General features: G+C 42.5%; 1 protein-coding gene across 1 annotated transcript in view; it reads right to left on the reverse strand.

The window, feature by feature from the left end:
* The window catches only part of LOC115370535 (solute carrier family 12 member 9), a 58,509-nt gene that overhangs the window by 8,399 nt on the left and 32,435 nt on the right, over window positions 1-17,675 (reverse strand). Inside the window, exons 9-10 of the mRNA XM_030067566.1 lie at window positions 14,344-14,468; window positions 1,103-1,295 (exon numbers count right to left, since the gene is read on the reverse strand). Of these exons, the coding sequence (XP_029923426.1) occupies window positions 1,103-1,295; window positions 14,344-14,468 (318 nt within the window). The remainder of the gene's footprint in view (window positions 1-1,102; window positions 1,296-14,343; window positions 14,469-17,675) is intronic.

The raw sequence follows: 17,675 nt of genomic DNA on the forward strand, positions 1-17,675 counted from the left end.
CTCACTTTTTGCTTTCTGTATTCTGTCTGTATACCTTTCGCTTCTTATTTTGGCCACGATACCATCGGCATCTCCTCTCTCACTTTGTCTTTTCATTCGCTCTTTCTCTCCTAAACGCCGCCGTCATGCCGCTATTATCTCCCCTTGTGTTTTGTGCCAGCTGCTGTCTCTCCCATCATCCCTACTTCAATGTCACCCAGTTGGCACCCGTCCACACTGGCCACCGCTGGAACATGAAGGAATGGGTGACTGTGTATGGACACACACACACACACACACACACACACACACACACACACACACACACTCATAGTCTGTCTGCATTTCCTCTTGTGTAATACTGTAAACTGGACTGGACTGCGCCTTGCTGTCTTGGGGTCATATGAGTCGGAGAGCGGGAAGAGGAGGAAGAAAACAGAAGAAAGGGGGCGGGAAGAAGAGCAGGAAGAGACAAAGCCAATCGGATGAGAGGAAAGGTGTAGAGGAGGAGAAGGAGGAAGAGAGGGGAAGAGGAAGACTGAGGGGAAGGAAATGGGGGAAGAGGAAGAGGAGAGGAGGAGCAGAAGGAGGAGGAGAAGCACAATAAGTTAAGTGGTTGTAATAATCCTCCACGCCCCCAAAACCATAACCCCATCTCGCCGCCTTGGCACCGGTTCCCCTCGGCAACGGGCCCTCCTGGCAACAGTGCCATCTCTCCTTCAGAGCAACAAGCTCGGCAGATAGAGGACATGAAGAACTGGATGATGTAACACTGTGTGTGTGTGAGTGTGTGTGTGTGTGTCTGGTAAACCTAATGGAAACAGGATAGATAGTCTCTTCAGGAATGACAAGGCAGAATTAAGTGTGTGTATGTGTGTGTGTGTGTGAGAGAGAGAGAGAGAGAGAGAGAAAGAGGGAAAATGTGTGTTTGACCGCTAAATGATGACTACAGTGTGTTTGTGCGTGTGTGTGTGTTTCTCTAGTAAACCTGATAGAACGATTGCTTGGCTCAGAAAGAACGTCTTGTAAATCTCAAGGAATGAGATTTTAGTCGCTCTAGGAATGACAAGGCAGTATTAAGAGTGTGAGTGTGTGAGTGTGTGTGTGTGTGTGTGAGAGAAACCTGATGGAAGATGAGGGCCTGGCTGATGTAGCCCCAGCTGGACGTGGGGCTGAGGTAGTGAATCAGCAGCAGCAGCAGCAGCATGAAGGCGATGCTTGCTGAGGCGTAGATGGCGTTGATCAGGAACATCATGATGGCACAGCCCACGATGCCCAGCACACACGTGTGCCAGGTAAAATAACGGAACGTCGGCCTGGGACAGGATGAGGAGAGGAGCTTGATTACAGATCAGTCAGCATGTTTTCACTGTTATTATTTCAGAAGAGAAATGATCCAGAGTGGTGTGGGAGGATTTTACTCCACAGTCTGTAAGACCTGCGGTGGAACTTGCATCATTCCAGCTTATAGAACTGCTAACCATCTAAAAGACCGCATTAAGCTGACCTCAGTGCAGTCTTAGTGTCCCATCATGGTCTAAATGCTGTTTCAGAGGCCTGAAAAGAATAAAACCCTGGGGGAATTATACTGATTAAGTGTAATTACTGAGACATTTTTCCGAATCAAAAAGGTCCAGTTTGAAGATCGAGAATGATCAGCTACCGAGAGCTTCAATTTAAAACAAACAAACAAACAAACAAACAAAAAAACTGGATCCATCTTTGAAAGCTCACATCTGTCCAACTCCACGAGCAGATGCGCAGACATGCTGTGTAAAACCGGTCCCTTGCTGTCTTCTGTCTTGGCCAATGTATACACGAGGCAGTTTCAACGCACTGGGTGGTGCTGGAGCCTTCAATTACTACGCCTACTAGAAGAAGCATTTCTGTGGCTCAAACAGCTGTATGACTGAAAAATGTAAAAAAAAAAAAAAAAAAAAAAGGTAGCCATAACTGCATAATTGATAAAGTAAACAAAAGGGGGCAAAACAAACAGGCAGCAACTACTAAAGAATTAAGTTGAACTAAATGTTAAACTAGACGTGTGCTGCACTGCTGCTTTAAGGTAAAGAGGACTCATTTGGAGAATCCCATGGTGCAAATGCAGAAAAGATGCTGTGTGTGGTATTACCATAACAAATACCACTGTTCAGGTCAGTAACTGGTTTCTAATAAACATGAAAAGTGTGGATAACCAGTTTTTCTGCACACAGGAAAAAGTGGAAGACTTTCTCTCATATAGACTGTGTGTATATGTATATATGTGTATACATACATGCATACATGCATACATGCATACAGACACACACACACACACACACACACACGCATATTTTAGTGTTCACAAAGACTGAGGATATGCATGTGGTATAGACACAACTCATGCAGAAACAGAAACTACTTATATCTGAGTGTTAATAAAGTTGGTAATGAAACCATTTTTTGTAAATCATCTCAGTCTATCAAATTTCACACTCTGACAGAGTAATTTGAACCTTACTTACATTCAAATCTAAAAAAAAAAGTCATATTTTCCCATTTAACTAACTTCGACTCAAATTTACCACACGTACACACATATACACATACACATTGCCATTGCCTAATAAGTGAATGCATAGCGGCATAAAAAAGAGTGCAGTGAATGTTGGAGCTCAAGTAATTAAAACAAACACCAGACAGATAATGAGCTACCCCCGCAGGAAGGTGCGGAACTCACTCTTATTATTATCGTTATGTGCACGGACATAAATTTGTACATGATTGTGTGCATCCGCTTGATTCATCACGGCACATCAAAATGTGTGTGTATGTGTGTGTTTGTCATTTTAACTGTGAGCTGAAGGGGTCACGACAGCAGGAGCGTGGTGGAGGCAGGTATTCGCAGATAGTCGTGTTTTTGTACATCATGTAAGTGACCCCGATCTCCCCGCAACGACTGGAGCCCCGCGGATAAACAGCCATTAAAATAGTCCTGGCTGTAATTACACATCACAGCTCAAATAGCTGACAGACTGACTGGCAGTTTCCGTGGAGATCGGCTAGGATCTGCTAACAGATTTAGCCTCTTTAACGGGGGAAAGAAGCGACTGCCACTGAACAAGGGACGGCGGGGAAACGCTAATGTGTTGAGAGGATGGCAGGGGGCAAGGACAACAGGGAACTAAATTAAAAGAGGAGATAGAGACGAAGATGCAGAAGGCACACAGGAAAAAAAAAAAAAAAAAACGAGCGAGAGACAGACAAAAAGAGAAAACCAGTTACTGAGCAGTCATTACCCCTTTCCTCAAGGCCATGTTTGCTTTTCCTCTGCTGCGGCAGAAGGAGCAGAAGAAAAACTGATTGGTCGAGGGTTAAACCAATATGGATTTTTGAAGGTACAATATCATTTTTTTTTTTTAGCTCAAAGCTGCCAGCATCACTAATACTTAATATTGGTGGAGTGTTAGTACGCATGTGCAAACACTGATTGGCTGTGTATGTATCAGATAACAAAATAATGTGACTCAGGAGGTAGAGTGTGTGTATGAATGGGTGAATGTGAGACAACAAACGCAAAGTGCTTTGAGTGGTTGGTAGAATACAAAAGCTCTATAGAAATGCAGTCCATTTACCATTAGTGCTCAAATATTGCCATATGACATTGTGGTATTTCAGGTACATAATGTGAAATAGCAGTTTTCAGCTCAAAAGGTATCTCAGTGTTACTCTTTAAAACTACGCAAGATTTTAATGTAAAAATGTGCATCTTAGTGATAAAAATGAAGAAGGGGAAAAAGAAGTAGAAGAAGAAGAAGAAGAGGAAGAAGAAAAACACTGACTAGCTGTGGTTGACTGAATGAGCTCAGTCATATACACTATATTACCAAAAGTATTCGCTCACCCATTCAAATGATCAGAATCAGGTGTCCTAATCACTTGGCCTGGCCACAGGTGTATAAAATCAAGCACTCAGGCATGCAGACTGTGAAACAAGACATTTGTGAAAGAATGGGCCGCTCTCAGGAGCTCAGTGAATTCCAGCGTGGAACTGTCATAGGATGCCACCTGTGCAACAAATCCAGTCGTGAAATTTCCTCGCTCCTAAATATTCCACAGTCAACTGTCAGCTCTATTATAACAAAATGGAAGCGTTTGGGAACAACAGCAACTCAGCCACGAAGTGGTAGGCCACGTAAAGTGACGGAGAGGGGTCAGCGGATGCTGAAGCGCATAGTGCAGAGGTCGCCGACTTTCTGCACAGTCAATTGCTACAGAGCTACAAACTTCATGTGACCTTCAGATTAGCCCAAGTACAGTACGCAGAGAGCTTCATGGAATGGGTTTCCATGGCCGAGCAGCTGCAGCCAAGCCACACATCACCAAGTGCAATGCAAAGCATCGGATGCAATGGTGTAAAGCACGCCGCCACTGGCCTCTAGAGCAGTGGAGACGCGTTCTCTGGAGTGATGAATCACGCTTTTCCATCTGGCAATCTGATGGACGAGTCTGGGTTTGGAGGTTGCCAGGAGAACGGTACATTTCAGACTGCATTGTGCCGACTGTGAAATTTGGTGGAGGAGGAATTATGGTGTGGGGTTGTTTTTCAGGAGCTGGGCTTGGCCCCTTAGTTCCAGTGAAAGGAACTTTGAATGCTTCAGGATACCAAAACATTTTGGACAATTCCATGCTCCCAACCTTGTGGGAACAGTTTGGAGCGGGCCCCTTCCTCTTCCAACATGACTGTGCACCAGTGCACAAAGCAAGGTCCATAAAGACATGGATGACAGAGTCTGGTGTGGATGAACTTGACTGGCCTGCACAGAGTCCTGATCTGAACCCGATAGAACACCTTTGGGATGAATTAGAGCGGAGACTGAGAGCCAGGCCTTCTCGACCAACATCAGTGTGTGACCTCACCTATGCGCTTTTGGAAGAATGGTCAAAAATTCCTATAAACACTCTCCTCAACCTTGTGGACAGTCTTCCCAGAAGAGTTGAAGCTGTAATAGCTGCAAAAGGTGGACCGACATCATATTGAACTCTATGGGTTAGGAATGGGATGGCACTTCAGTTCATAGTATGAGTAAAGGCAGGTGAGCGAATACTTTTGGTAATATAGTGTATATCAGAAGTGCACAAACTGACTGGCTGATTTTGTAATTTTTGATTAAAGGCCAGTAGAGTTTCAACACAGTATATCAGTCCAATCCTGGCGTGGTCGCAATAATATATGGCCTTGTTCAGTCTGCCAACCCAAATCCGTTTTTTGTCATATCCAGATTGTATCCAGATTGATTTAAGAAAGTCTAGACAGCAAAAAATAACATAGAATGTAATTCTGCCAAGATCCCAACTGCATTTGGAGGTGGTTTGAAATGCGATTCAAATCGGATTTCCACAGATGCGTCCGGACACAACCACAACGTCAGTTCACAGTGTCGGAAGTGCATGATAGCGACTGCTATTACCATGGATACGTTAATTAATATCAGCCTCCTCCGTCGCTGGATCTGTCTAATGTGATGGAGATGTTCTGCACCGCGATTTGACGGGGCGACTGTTTGGAGGGCGAGATGATGGATCTCCATTTCTCATGCCTCCGTGTTGATAAGCCGTGTCTCCAGCATGTAGAAACTGACGCCTACACCATTACCATAGCAACCCATGCAGATACGTTGGGGATGTCTGGACCACACAAATCTGGTCGGATCACTTACAAATAACAGTGCGGACAGTCTGTCTTAAAAGATCTGATTTGAGAAACAAATCCGATTTGCCTGCAGTCTGAACAAGGCCTTATGTCTCTACTGTCTGGTAACAACTTCTCTTTTCCTTCTGCTTTGCTTGACGGTGCCCACACGACTCAACTCTCTCATCTAATTCCTCTCTCCATCCAATTGGAGAGTGGGTGTAATTACGATAAAAGCTCACCCACCCAGTCTGGCCCCCCCAAACCCATCTCTTTTGTCTCTCCAGACTCTCTATCATCGGCTCTAGTGAGCCCTACATACAGTCACCTCTCTCTCACCCCCTCTCCCATCTCTCTTGTTCCCAAGTGACTGATGTCACTTAGCTGACACAGCAAAAACACCCCCCCTCACACACACACACACACACACACACACACCCAAAAATGGCCGCCAATCAAGTACTTAGAGACAGGAAAAAAAAAAAAAAAAAAAAAAAAAAACAGCGACAAAGATGGAGAGAGCAGACCCGGCCTTTAGCCAAAAGACACGTCATTTGGGGAGAGTGGGGACAAAAATTTCATTCCCTCTCTCTCTTACACACACACACACACACACACACACACACACACACACACACACACACACACACACACACAGGAGAGCTGCCAGCTGATGTCACGTTCCATAAGTAAGAGGTCAGTGAGTGTATGAGACATTACGTCAGGCAGCATCCCAACACACTACACTGCTGGAGACTGGGCTGACCTCAAGAGACTGCTTGATACAGGATCAATCTCAGTTCATTTGGACCATCAGATCATCCTGTTAATAACGTACAATGGGATTATCCATGGGCCAACTTCTAAAAGAAAAAAAAGCATGAAGCTTTGTGAAGTTGGACCATACAGGAATGACGTCAACATAAGACAGACTGAACCTCGGTAAAGCCTAACACAGGATAGTTGTTAATATAACAAGACAGACTCAAACTTAGTAAAACCAGGTATGAGATGAACCTCTGTACAATTCACCTCAGCCTCAGTTCTGCTAGCTTTTGGATCACCTCTCCTACATCACTGTGCACTATGTGGCATTATGTTTGTGGACACCTGAACACCCAGATACCAGAGAAAGAAAAGGGCTGCTCTTCATGGTTTGGGCTAGGCCTCGTAATTCCAGTGAAGGGACTGGCCTTCACAGAGCCAGTACCTGAAGGCCAAATCACCGTCCCAATCACCCAACATCAGTGCCTGATCTCAGTGATGCTCTCGTGGACCAGGTCCATATTAGTGCCCATGGCTTTTAAGTTAAACGATGATATGGGATCAATTTCAGTATAAAATCCTATAGGATCAATATTAACACAAGCCTTTTTCACACCTCCACTCCACAGCCCAGGGCTTAGGTCAGCCTAGATCACATGAATATTTATTAACCCAGGCCTAACCATTAGACCTTGGTTAAGGATTCCCACTGAAAATCAACACCCAAGATTAATGTCCTCTGAACACCTGTAGCACATTTTGATTGGAAATGTTGCTTTTCAAAAGTACTCTATTGCTGTTGCTGGAACCCCTACAGTTCCAACTGGGAACTGACAAGTTTGATTTTTCAAGTTCACACTGGGAAAATAAATGGAGCGCCTGCCTCCTGAAGTAAGATTTTCAACTTGGAAGGTCAGAACAACCTCACCAACCCTGACTTCAAAATCCAAAATGGCTGCTATGTGCATCAACAGCAGCGAAAGCTGTGGTGATATACTGTTTTTTAGCACTTCTGTCCCATTAAATCAGTCATACACACAGTAATGTCCACACTCTTTCTGTGGACATGTTGCTACAGTGTTTGCGAAACATGCAGTGTAATTTGTTGTTATCAACTTGTATTGAAAGGGCTCATCACATGGGATCTACCTCCATACAAGCTGATATACAAAGCACCTCAATAAACTCTGCATAGTCTAGATCAATAACGCACAATATAGATCCACCTCTGTGCAAATAGCTACACGGTCTACCTCAATATCTCATGCAGGACCTGCCGTGAAACAAGGATTCACCTCATCGCAAACCCATAATGATTCAGATGTCCCATTCTATCTCAACGCTCCGATGCATACAAAGGGCTGTAATTGAAGTAGCAAATGTCTACCTTCAAGCTCCATCTGGATATTGTATGCTCATGTTTCATTTGACAACTCAGTCTAGTAAAATCACTCCATCTCTTCTCACGCTTGGACAAAAGGCAGAGCGAGAAAAAAAAAACATAAATAAAAAAATAAAAAAACAAAAAACAAACAATAAAAACTCAACAGTGCTCTTGTTTTTGGAGAAAATGGTTCAGCTGGCAAATTGACTGATTTCGGCAACGATAATCACAGAATGCAGCCGTAGTATCTGTAATTTGTGCGTCAGATGGCACGGAGCTGGTGAAAAGTGAAAAGAGCAAATGGCCCTGACTCTGTGGCGCTGCCAAGGGTTGCTGTTTTTCAATTCCCCGCTCCCCCTGAAGGTCATCTCTCTCTATACAACCGAGTTTCATGCGGTAAACAAACATCCTTTGGCACCAGTGTGAGGACCTCAGTTGTGTCTTGAATCCTGGCCAGTGACCCTGTGATACTGTGAGTGTGTGCGCGTGTGCTTGTGTGTATGTGTGTGTGTGTGCCTAAGCTACTGAACTAAGCGGCCAGTGTGTGTGTACCATCGGCAGTAGAACACACAGCACCCCCTAAGGAACACTCTGGATAACTGGAGCCACCGCTGATAAAGCTGTAGCCAACAGCAGCCTCCTCATACAAAACACACACCAAGATACAAAACACGCAGCTCAACACATGCACACACACACACACTCACACATAAACACACATAAAGAAAAACATACCCAGGCATGCACACTCACAGATACACAAAAAGACAGATGTGACCACACATCAATGAATTCAAAGTCACACAGCGTGAACTGGTTGTAGGCAACACAAAACCCAGGCTCCAAATCACATACCTTCACTCTCCTGCACTCTGTTGCATACACACACACACACACACACACAAACCCACACACTTAACAAGCAGACATCTTTTCCGCTACATCATAATTTCGATCCCCGCCCCTCCCCTACCCCCCAGCCGCACTCCAAAAGAAAAACGGTGGTGTGTGCCAAATTTAGGGGAAAGGGAAATATTTCTGCTAAATTAGTTATGCTAATTACAGAGCAGTTCTCAGGGGGAGCGACGGCGCTAAATGGCTTTTAATTCTTTTCGCCTGGAAAGAGACGTGGGAGAGAGCCAGAGAGAGGGAGGAATGAAAGAATCAGAAAACACAAGCACAAAAAAAAATAAACCAATAAACACACAAACAACTGGCATTAAAATTTGCCCGGTGACAGAGCGACAACAAACTAACAGAATTAGCAGCTCAGGGGAAGAGGAAGGGGCCCACAGCAGCCAGCCGGCCAGCCAACAAGCTGCCTTATCAGCTCTGGGGCCCCCGGTCCCTCGGCCAACAGGGAGAGGACAGATCAGTGGTAGGAAAGTTTTCGAGCTAACTTTGTGTCCTGTAGGCTTTGCCAGCGGTCAAACACCGATAACGAGGCACGAGCAGGCTGAAAGTACGCGAGCACTGTACATGGGAGACGCAAGAGGAAACACTCACACCACTCAAGTTTTATAGTCTCGTATTCAGTGTTCACATTTTTCTAAAACAGTTTTACAGTAAAACAGTACAAATATGTATCCAAATCTTGAAAAAAAAGGCACAATTAAGCAGGACAGTCAGACATGGCAGAAAAATAATTGACGAAAATACTTAAATATTAAAGAAGAAGCCTATATGCACTTGAGAAAAGCAAAGCAATGCCACCTCAGTGGCTGAAAGTGAGATTGAGACTAGATTGTGCTAGATTATGTGCTTTGTCACACGCCAACATGTTTTTTTTTCCAGCTTGCCCCTTTACTCGACTTTATTCCTGGTGGCATCTGCACACAGACAGCATGCTTGAGGACATCGGGGTCTGTTTTTCTACCTTCAGAGGAAGCGATTCGCTGCCCCTCCTTTTCTCTACAGCATGAAATAAAACTTCCATACAGCTGGATAATCCATCACAGGAAACAGGCTTAATTTGGTTTTGTCAGAGCTTCTGTTTTTATGTGATTTTAGCGTGTCAAAGTTGAGTGCACGCATTACATTACGCTCTGCTCGCTGTCGATCACTTGACACCCACTCTGCCTGGAAATAATCCTTCAAAAACATGTTGCCGCACACATTTTAACCAACTGTCACATTCGTTGTTTTTTTATTTTATGTTGTTTTTTTTTTGTTTGTTTTTTTTAATCATTGCGATGTCTTTGTTAGCTGGGACAGCAGTTAATTTCAGGCTCGGTTTGACACTGTAAAGTTTGTATTTTAAAAATGGTGAAAAACAAGTAAATGTTAAAAAAGTCAAATGACATATGGCATGCACTGCAGAACAATTGGGGGGGCGTGTAAACGAGACAAGGTGACACCTGGATTTTTGTTTTTTTTTTAACAGTATGGACCTGTAAATTAATGCTTTGCAGCTTCATATATTACAGGCAAAACATGGGGATGGAGGCATTTTTGTTGATCCCTCCAAAAGATGGAAAACAACAAACATACACAAATTTTTCAGGTGATTAACAAGAAAGGTTTTTTGCCTTTGCCATCAGGAGGTCATGACAGTGTGGATACTGACACTGAATCCACATTTTTGCGAAGATTTGGGCTTTTAAAGGCAGTGGTCTTCAACTTTTGATCAGCTGATGAACAGCCTATTTCAGTTTAATGGTTGTTTGCAAGAAATTGCTTAATCAATTTTTTTTTTTTTTTTTTGTCTCACTCCCTTTTCTTCGTTTTGCATTTTGAAGCTCTACTTAGACCCTTCTAAAGATCCAACAGTGCAAAATGTAAATTCTTGCAATTTCTCAACTGGTCTTAAGATTTTGATCAGGGGTGTATTAACCAAAATACTAAGCAAGCAAGAGTACTGACCTGAAACACCATGTGTGCATTAAAGCAGCTGTAAGTGTTCAACAGCTTTCTGATACAGTTTTTTGTTTTGCTTCATTTAAAAAAAAAAAAAAAAAAAAAAAAAAAATCCTGACTTTCTGCATTACAAGTAGTCTCCCTCTCCCAACAGTTTTTACAAGAACTGGAGTAAAACAGGCCTTTAGGTTGTGAGTCAAAGGAATGCAAAATTGTGAAAAGCACCTTAGAGGCACACTTTGGCGTTTTGGGAGCGTAGCCAATTGGAACTGAAATCATCTGTTGCTGTATTTGACAGCTCCATCTTGTGCGTATGCTCATGTTTTAGCATACAGTATGTTGAGTTAGTGTAGCTGATTAGCCTTACCCTAAGAAAACAAGAGAATGAGAACTTGTAGCAGCTTCCAGGCTGCATGGTTAGTTCATTTTAATGATGTGACTGCACATGGCTCCCCGTCTAATATGACATGAAGTACAAGATCCTCCCGCTCGCCCTCAAGCCCCTCACGAGCCCACTGACCTCCTACACACCCTCTTATAATCTCACTTTCTCCGCTCTTATCCTCTCATCTTAAAACTTTCTTTTTAGAACTAGTCTTTGCTACCTGCTTACATTTTTGAGAATTGTGCTTTGTACTTTGCTTGTTTAGCTTGTGTTACTGTACCTTTAAATGCTTCTAATTTTGTGCATGACTGTACAATGTCCTTGGGTACCATGAAAAGCTCTTAAAAGTTCTTCTTATTGTTAAACCTGCCAGGCAGGGGATTAGTAAAACAGACATAAAACTGAACAAAAACAATGCCATGTCAGCGGTAAAATGTCAAGTGTAACTTTTTTTTATTTGCACAATGAAGTTTTTTTTGCATTGTTGATTTATACTTGACTTCACTCTTGATAAGATTGAGATTATTTTTTCAAATGTGATGAAATACATATATATACAGTGGTGGAAAAAAGTTTTCGGACACCCTTAAAATTTGACACAATCTCAAATACTATCATGAAATATTTGTGGAAAAATCTTTTTTGTGTTTCAAAAGGTGTGGCTGCATTAGACAGATACAAACAAATACAAATTATATTTTTTTGTTTATTGTTTACAAGAAAAACTAACAAAACTAAATTCTTGACAGTTTAATCTTTATCCTCCTGCGTTTGGTTCCTTGTTTTAGCCATTTTTGTGTCTGAAGAACTTTCAGATGTGCTGCCTTTATATAGACACGAAGCTTGGCAACAAAAATTGTGTCTTTTAATAAAAAGAACGACCTTCATCACTGATAGTAAAATGACCCAGTACTCAAACTTTCTTATGTATTTTTATGAAACCAATCAATTTGAAGTTTTTAATGGCTTTTTTAGGATTTGTTTAGTATTTTGGCTGTGACTGTACTAAAAGAAATTGCACTTGAAGACCTAGAGTGATTTGTTAGTGCAATATTTCACAAATGCATGGGGTGTCCGAAAACCTTTTTCCACCTCTGTATATAGAATGAAACACCAACACCATCTTTGGATGTCAGTGATGTCAAGTTCAAAAAATTAGTCTCACTACAGTGAAATAGCTACTATGGGAGCTAACATCATCACACATGAAACAAATGTGGTTCACTGAATCCACAAGAGTCTCAGCTTTCCAGTCAAACCCAGTTTATGTAACTCCAAGACTGTTTAGGCCCCAGTCTGCACAAACACACCATTTTACAACAGGCCAAAAGAACACATTTGGACTGCATGGGTTGTGGCCCAAACTGCATGGGATCAGCATAAGGAGGGCATGTCTGCAAAGGGGAGAGCCATGGCTGCCCAGAGAACCCATTTTCATTTCATTTCATTTTCAGAGGTCAAGGCCCCCCTTTGAAAATGCCAGTTTTTCCCTCCCCAAAATTTAACCTAATTTTGAAGCAACATTCAGCAATAAATTGCTACAAAAGTGAATCATTTTTTTCCCACCCCTAGTGTTTACCCTGCTATTTTATGTCAAAATGTCTGCTCTGCTGCTGTGAAAAGAGTCTATGGGACAAACTACAGACCATTAATTTCTGTGTAGAATGGTTAGAGGGGTCAGCTTGTGACTTCACCGTCTGTTTAGGTGCCACTGAGCAAGGCTCTTACTTTCCAAGCCGCTCCAATGGAGTGGGGCTAAACTGCAGTGCTGAGCAGCTTCTAACTGTGACTATCAAGAGGAATTCACTGACAATGTCCTACAAAGCAGGAGCATGACAGCTAAGCAAATCCCTATTTACACAGGTCCAGTATTACAAGGCGACCTCATGGAATTAACAATTACCGCCCAAGCTCTCTGTTTTCCACGCAGGCTTGTTGCTGTGTCCTAATTTGAACCAGACTTGACTGATGTGTCCTTGATGTAGGAAGCTGCAAATGTTCACACATGTCTAGCGACTCATATTCAACTATCATTGCGGAGGAATTCTTAAAATCCAAATGCAACGCTGGAAGCAATCTGTCATAACAATAAAGTGATGCATGGTGTTTAAACAGCCTCTCTCCCCCCGTAACAAATCAAAATGCAATGACACATCTAGCAAGGTAAAAAAATAATCAACAGGACATTGTGTGAAACTACTGTGCAACCTGTAATACTTGTTTCTCTGGGAAACCGCCAAATAGTAGCAGTTATATTGCCCAAAACATGCTGCGTAAGAGTTTAATCAAGGAACTCTATCTTTGCAAAAAAAAAAAAAAAGAAAAAAAGAAAAAAATATATATATACACATGTATATATGGATTATTTGATGTGGAAAATTACCTTTCGAAATGAAAGACAGTACAGGCTTGGAAGAAATTAAAATCTGTGACAACACCATCACTTGACACACATACTGTAGATAAAATACAGAACAGTGTAATAATATATGAGATTTTGTGTTGGGTTTTATCCAAAGAGCCTTGGCGAATTGCAAATGTATACATTTTTATTATGTGCAGTTCTAGAGGGAATTGAATCCCTAAATCTGGCGGTGTTAATTCCTTGCTGCACCCAGCGAGGCTCTGATTACTCCAAGTCCTCGCATAATGCAAGTGTTGTGTGAATATGACTTGAGGTGCATTTATAAATCAGGACCACTGCTCGTGACCTAGGAATGCAAACAATATCCCTGCACGTGTACACACACAAACATCATAAATTATGATCGCTAAGCATCTTGACTGTTACTTTAGCATCTAGTCCAGCTGGTACCCTCACAAAATTAACACACACACAGCTTTATTGTCCGTCCCTTTCCAATATGGGGCTATAAGCAGTGGCCAGTTTTATGTCTTTTAATTAGCACAGTGTTGCCACGGCAGCACCCAGCTGGCAAACACACACACACACACGCGCATTTCACGTCATCCATTATGTGGTAGAGATAGAATTGGGAGGGGAAAAAAGATAGAAAAAAAGATAGATCTTGAGAGTCTCCAACAAACCTAGAGGTCTGTGTGTGTGTGTGTGCGTGTGTGTGTCTGCATGCACTCTCTGAAGTGCTCACCTGCATGCATGCATGTGTGTGACATTTTTCAAAATCCATATTCCAGACTTTGCATCTCTGCATGTAAATTTTAGTCTAACTGTCCCACTGGATTATGTCCTTGTGCATGCGTGTACGTGTGTGTGTGTGCGTGCATGTGTGTGTGTGTGTGTGTGTGTGCGCGTGTGCGTGTGCGTGTGTGTGTGTGTGTTACCTGAAATTAGGTGCAGAGGCCCACTCCAGGGCAAGGCAGGCCAAGTCTACGGCAGCATACACTAACAGGAAGAATATAGTCACGATACTGGCGATGGTGTTCAGCTTCCCCGAGAACAGCACCAACTACAAAGAGAAACAAGAGAAAGAAACAAGAGAAAACACAAAGGTGATGAGGCCTTTGATTTACTGTATGTCTGACTGCTAATTACTTTCAGGAAACACAGGGCTGTTGCCAGTACCTCTGAGAAAGAGAGACGTACAAAGTGATTTATCAAGCTTTAAGTAAGCAGTTATCTAGGCTACTGCTTAGTTCTTAATAAACATTTGTCAAGGCTGCATGTAGTCAGCCGCAGGGGTTTGGGCAGCCATGTTAAAACTTTGTGAAAAATTTGGAATCCAAATTAACTAATTTCAGTGCCTGACTTTTCATTCTTGTATTCATTCAACCTTCATTTATCCACACAAGTCATTGAGGTTTCCATCATTTAGAACAACATCCAGGCGACAATCAAAGCTTGAGGAACAATAAAAGAAAAAGAAATGAAACAAAGGCAAACAATTAAAACAATCGAACACAAATAAAAACTGAAATCAATTCAAACTTGGTGGGAAAGCTGCGTATCGATGACTCGGACTGCGTGACTGCATTCAAATTCACTCCAATTCCCTGCTGGCTGAGCAGTCGCAGGGAACATTTAATACAGAATAAAGAATGAACCGACCGCTGTGTTTTCTGACATGATACTGTACCCGCAGTGCTGAGAGTTCCTGAGTTTCGATGAGAGCCAAAAGTGAGACGAGTAAGCTGCTTCCATGCTACAGTAAGCTGTTTAATATGGGATTAAACCAGTCACAATTACAATATGAACTCACCAGGTTATTCTAGCCCAGCAGTAGGTCTGCTCTGATTCGTTTTTGTCCCATGTAGTCTCCCCAGAACACTGAGGTAGTTTAAAGGACCATACCAGTGACTCTGCAAGTTTAGCACAATATCTACAAAAACGTAAATACTTTCTGTTAATCTTTTCCCAAAGCAAGCAGTCGTATTTTAGAGCTCCCTTTTATCCAGCCATTGGTTTCCATTCAATTGCACTATGATGGAAAAATAAACTTTCAGAGACTTCAAACTTTCTTCACACCAGTACTCCATCACTGTAATAAAGTCGTCCACCTTTGTTTTCCTAAAAGCAGCAGCACTGTTGTGTTTTGATGACTTGAAATTAGGCGGATTGAACCGTCCCTCCGCCAGGGAAAATAGTCCCTGAGGAAACATTTGCTTTACACAGCCAATTATCAGTTCCGTGGTTTATGAATAGTGACGACTGTGTTAATCTCAGAGGCAGAACATTATAAGGTGGGTGTTTCAAACAAAAATTCAAATTTTAAAATGGAGGGGTTTTGATTATATGTTGTGATATCATTTTAGCATCCCTGCATGATTGCAGGGTTGTTGCAATGCAAAATGTGAGTAAATTGTAGTAAATGGCCAAACATTCAAAATCACCGGTATGGTCCTTTAAATGAGACACTGAAAAACCATTTACGCTTTTCTGAGTAGAAATACTCGTGCTTTTCAATTCTATCGAGCATCACAACTACATGGCTGTTCTCCGAGACTCGATATGACAAAAAATGAGTTGATCGTGTAATTTGATGCTGATATTTAGACAGAACAGTGTCAAAATTTGAATCTGCAGCTAATAGTTGCAGCTCTCTGTCCCACAAAGCTGTAACAACAGGCAGCTTCTCAGCCAAGCTAACAGACTTGATGCGTGTCTTAGATTACCTCTGACTGGTGAAGCTGACTGCACCTCTTGGGGCCTCAAAAAAGCCCAAATGCAAATGATGTGACAGAAACAAGCGTCAGCAGCATGTGCGAGAACTTGAAAGCGAAGCAGATGAGAGATGCGTGTGCTTTCAGCAAAAGTCCCGTAATTTAGGAAGTTTGTCTCTGGTGCGTGGGTTCAAAAATCACTCACAATGAGAAACCAGCGAGATCTCACACAGTGATAAAAAGGAAGAAATCTAAAAGAGGCCAAGTCGAGTTATTTATATGAGATGAAAAAGTGACATGGTGTATAAACTAAAAAAAGAGGCACTTGAGCTACCCAATGTCCGGCCATAACCACTATGATGATGCGGCAATGCACAAATTACTTAGCAAATACGTCTATGGCAACATACTTGCCTTCACATAACACACAGGTAGTAATATTACCATTCTGAGGCACTAAGGAGTTACAGAAAAACAGCTTTGCCTCACTGATATGCAAATTCAGGCAAAATCTAGTGAAAAAATCTACTGTACATGAATCTGCAGACATGATGTCATAACGTCACATAGCATGCACCATGGTGGAGGACAAGAAGTGCACAAACTGGATGCATTTCAGTCTGACCATCAGTTTGCTAATGAAATGTTTTCCATTTGTGCACTTTAGAAACTCATCAGTTGGCCTCTTTTACATTTCTTCTCTTTTTAATCAGTGTAAAAGTTCAAGAACAAAAGAGTCCGTATCTATTTCTTTACATGTTCAACAGCACACAAAGTGTTTTTCTGTTCGTCACAGAGAAAACTGAGTGGAGTTAAAGCATATCTGCCTTAACTTGAGGGTATTTCATTGGTATTTATTGGGACGGGGGTGAGGGGGTGGGGGGATAGCGACTCTGATCACCAACTTTGTGACCACGAGGCAGAGGTAAACTGAAGGGGAGAGAGGGGAGAGAAAGTAATGCTGGAGAATTGAGATTAATGAGGCCACATTATTGACAGGCAGTCAGAGAGACAGAGAAAATGACAGAGACGAGCCAAGGGAGCAATGAAGACGGAGAGGGGAACAGAGGGTTGAGGAGAGAAAAAGAAGATGGAAAGAGGACGGGAACAAAGAGAAAAGGGGGACAGGAAAAAGAGGGAGAGAAAAAAACGAGGGAGACAGAGGGGGAAAGGACGAGAGGGGGAGAGAGAGAGAGAAAGAGAGAGTGAGTGAGTGAGAGAGAGAGAGAGAGAGAGAGAGAGAGAGAGAGAGAGAGAGAGAGAGAGAGAGAGCATTTCCGACCTCTTGCAGTCAAAGTCAGTGGGTGTCTCTCCAGCGCTCCCCTGGGAGCCGACTCTACAAGAGCATTAATTAGCCATTAACTCAGACACAGGCCAGCATGGACAACTGCTGTCACGCTGAGCTCGCTTTCTCCCTCTCTGTATGTGTGTGTGTGCACTAAATCTCTCATGAGTATCTTTTTGCGTGGGGATGTGAGAAAAGTGTGTGTGCTGCAAAAGCAGTGTGCATAAATTGCCATAAATTTGATTCAAATAAGTGGGCAAACACAGGCAGT

Source organism: Myripristis murdjan, chromosome 13 (genome assembly GCF_902150065.1).
Source record: "Myripristis murdjan chromosome 13, fMyrMur1.1, whole genome shotgun sequence".
NCBI classification, from domain to species: Eukaryota; Metazoa; Chordata; class Actinopteri; order Holocentriformes; family Holocentridae; genus Myripristis; species Myripristis murdjan.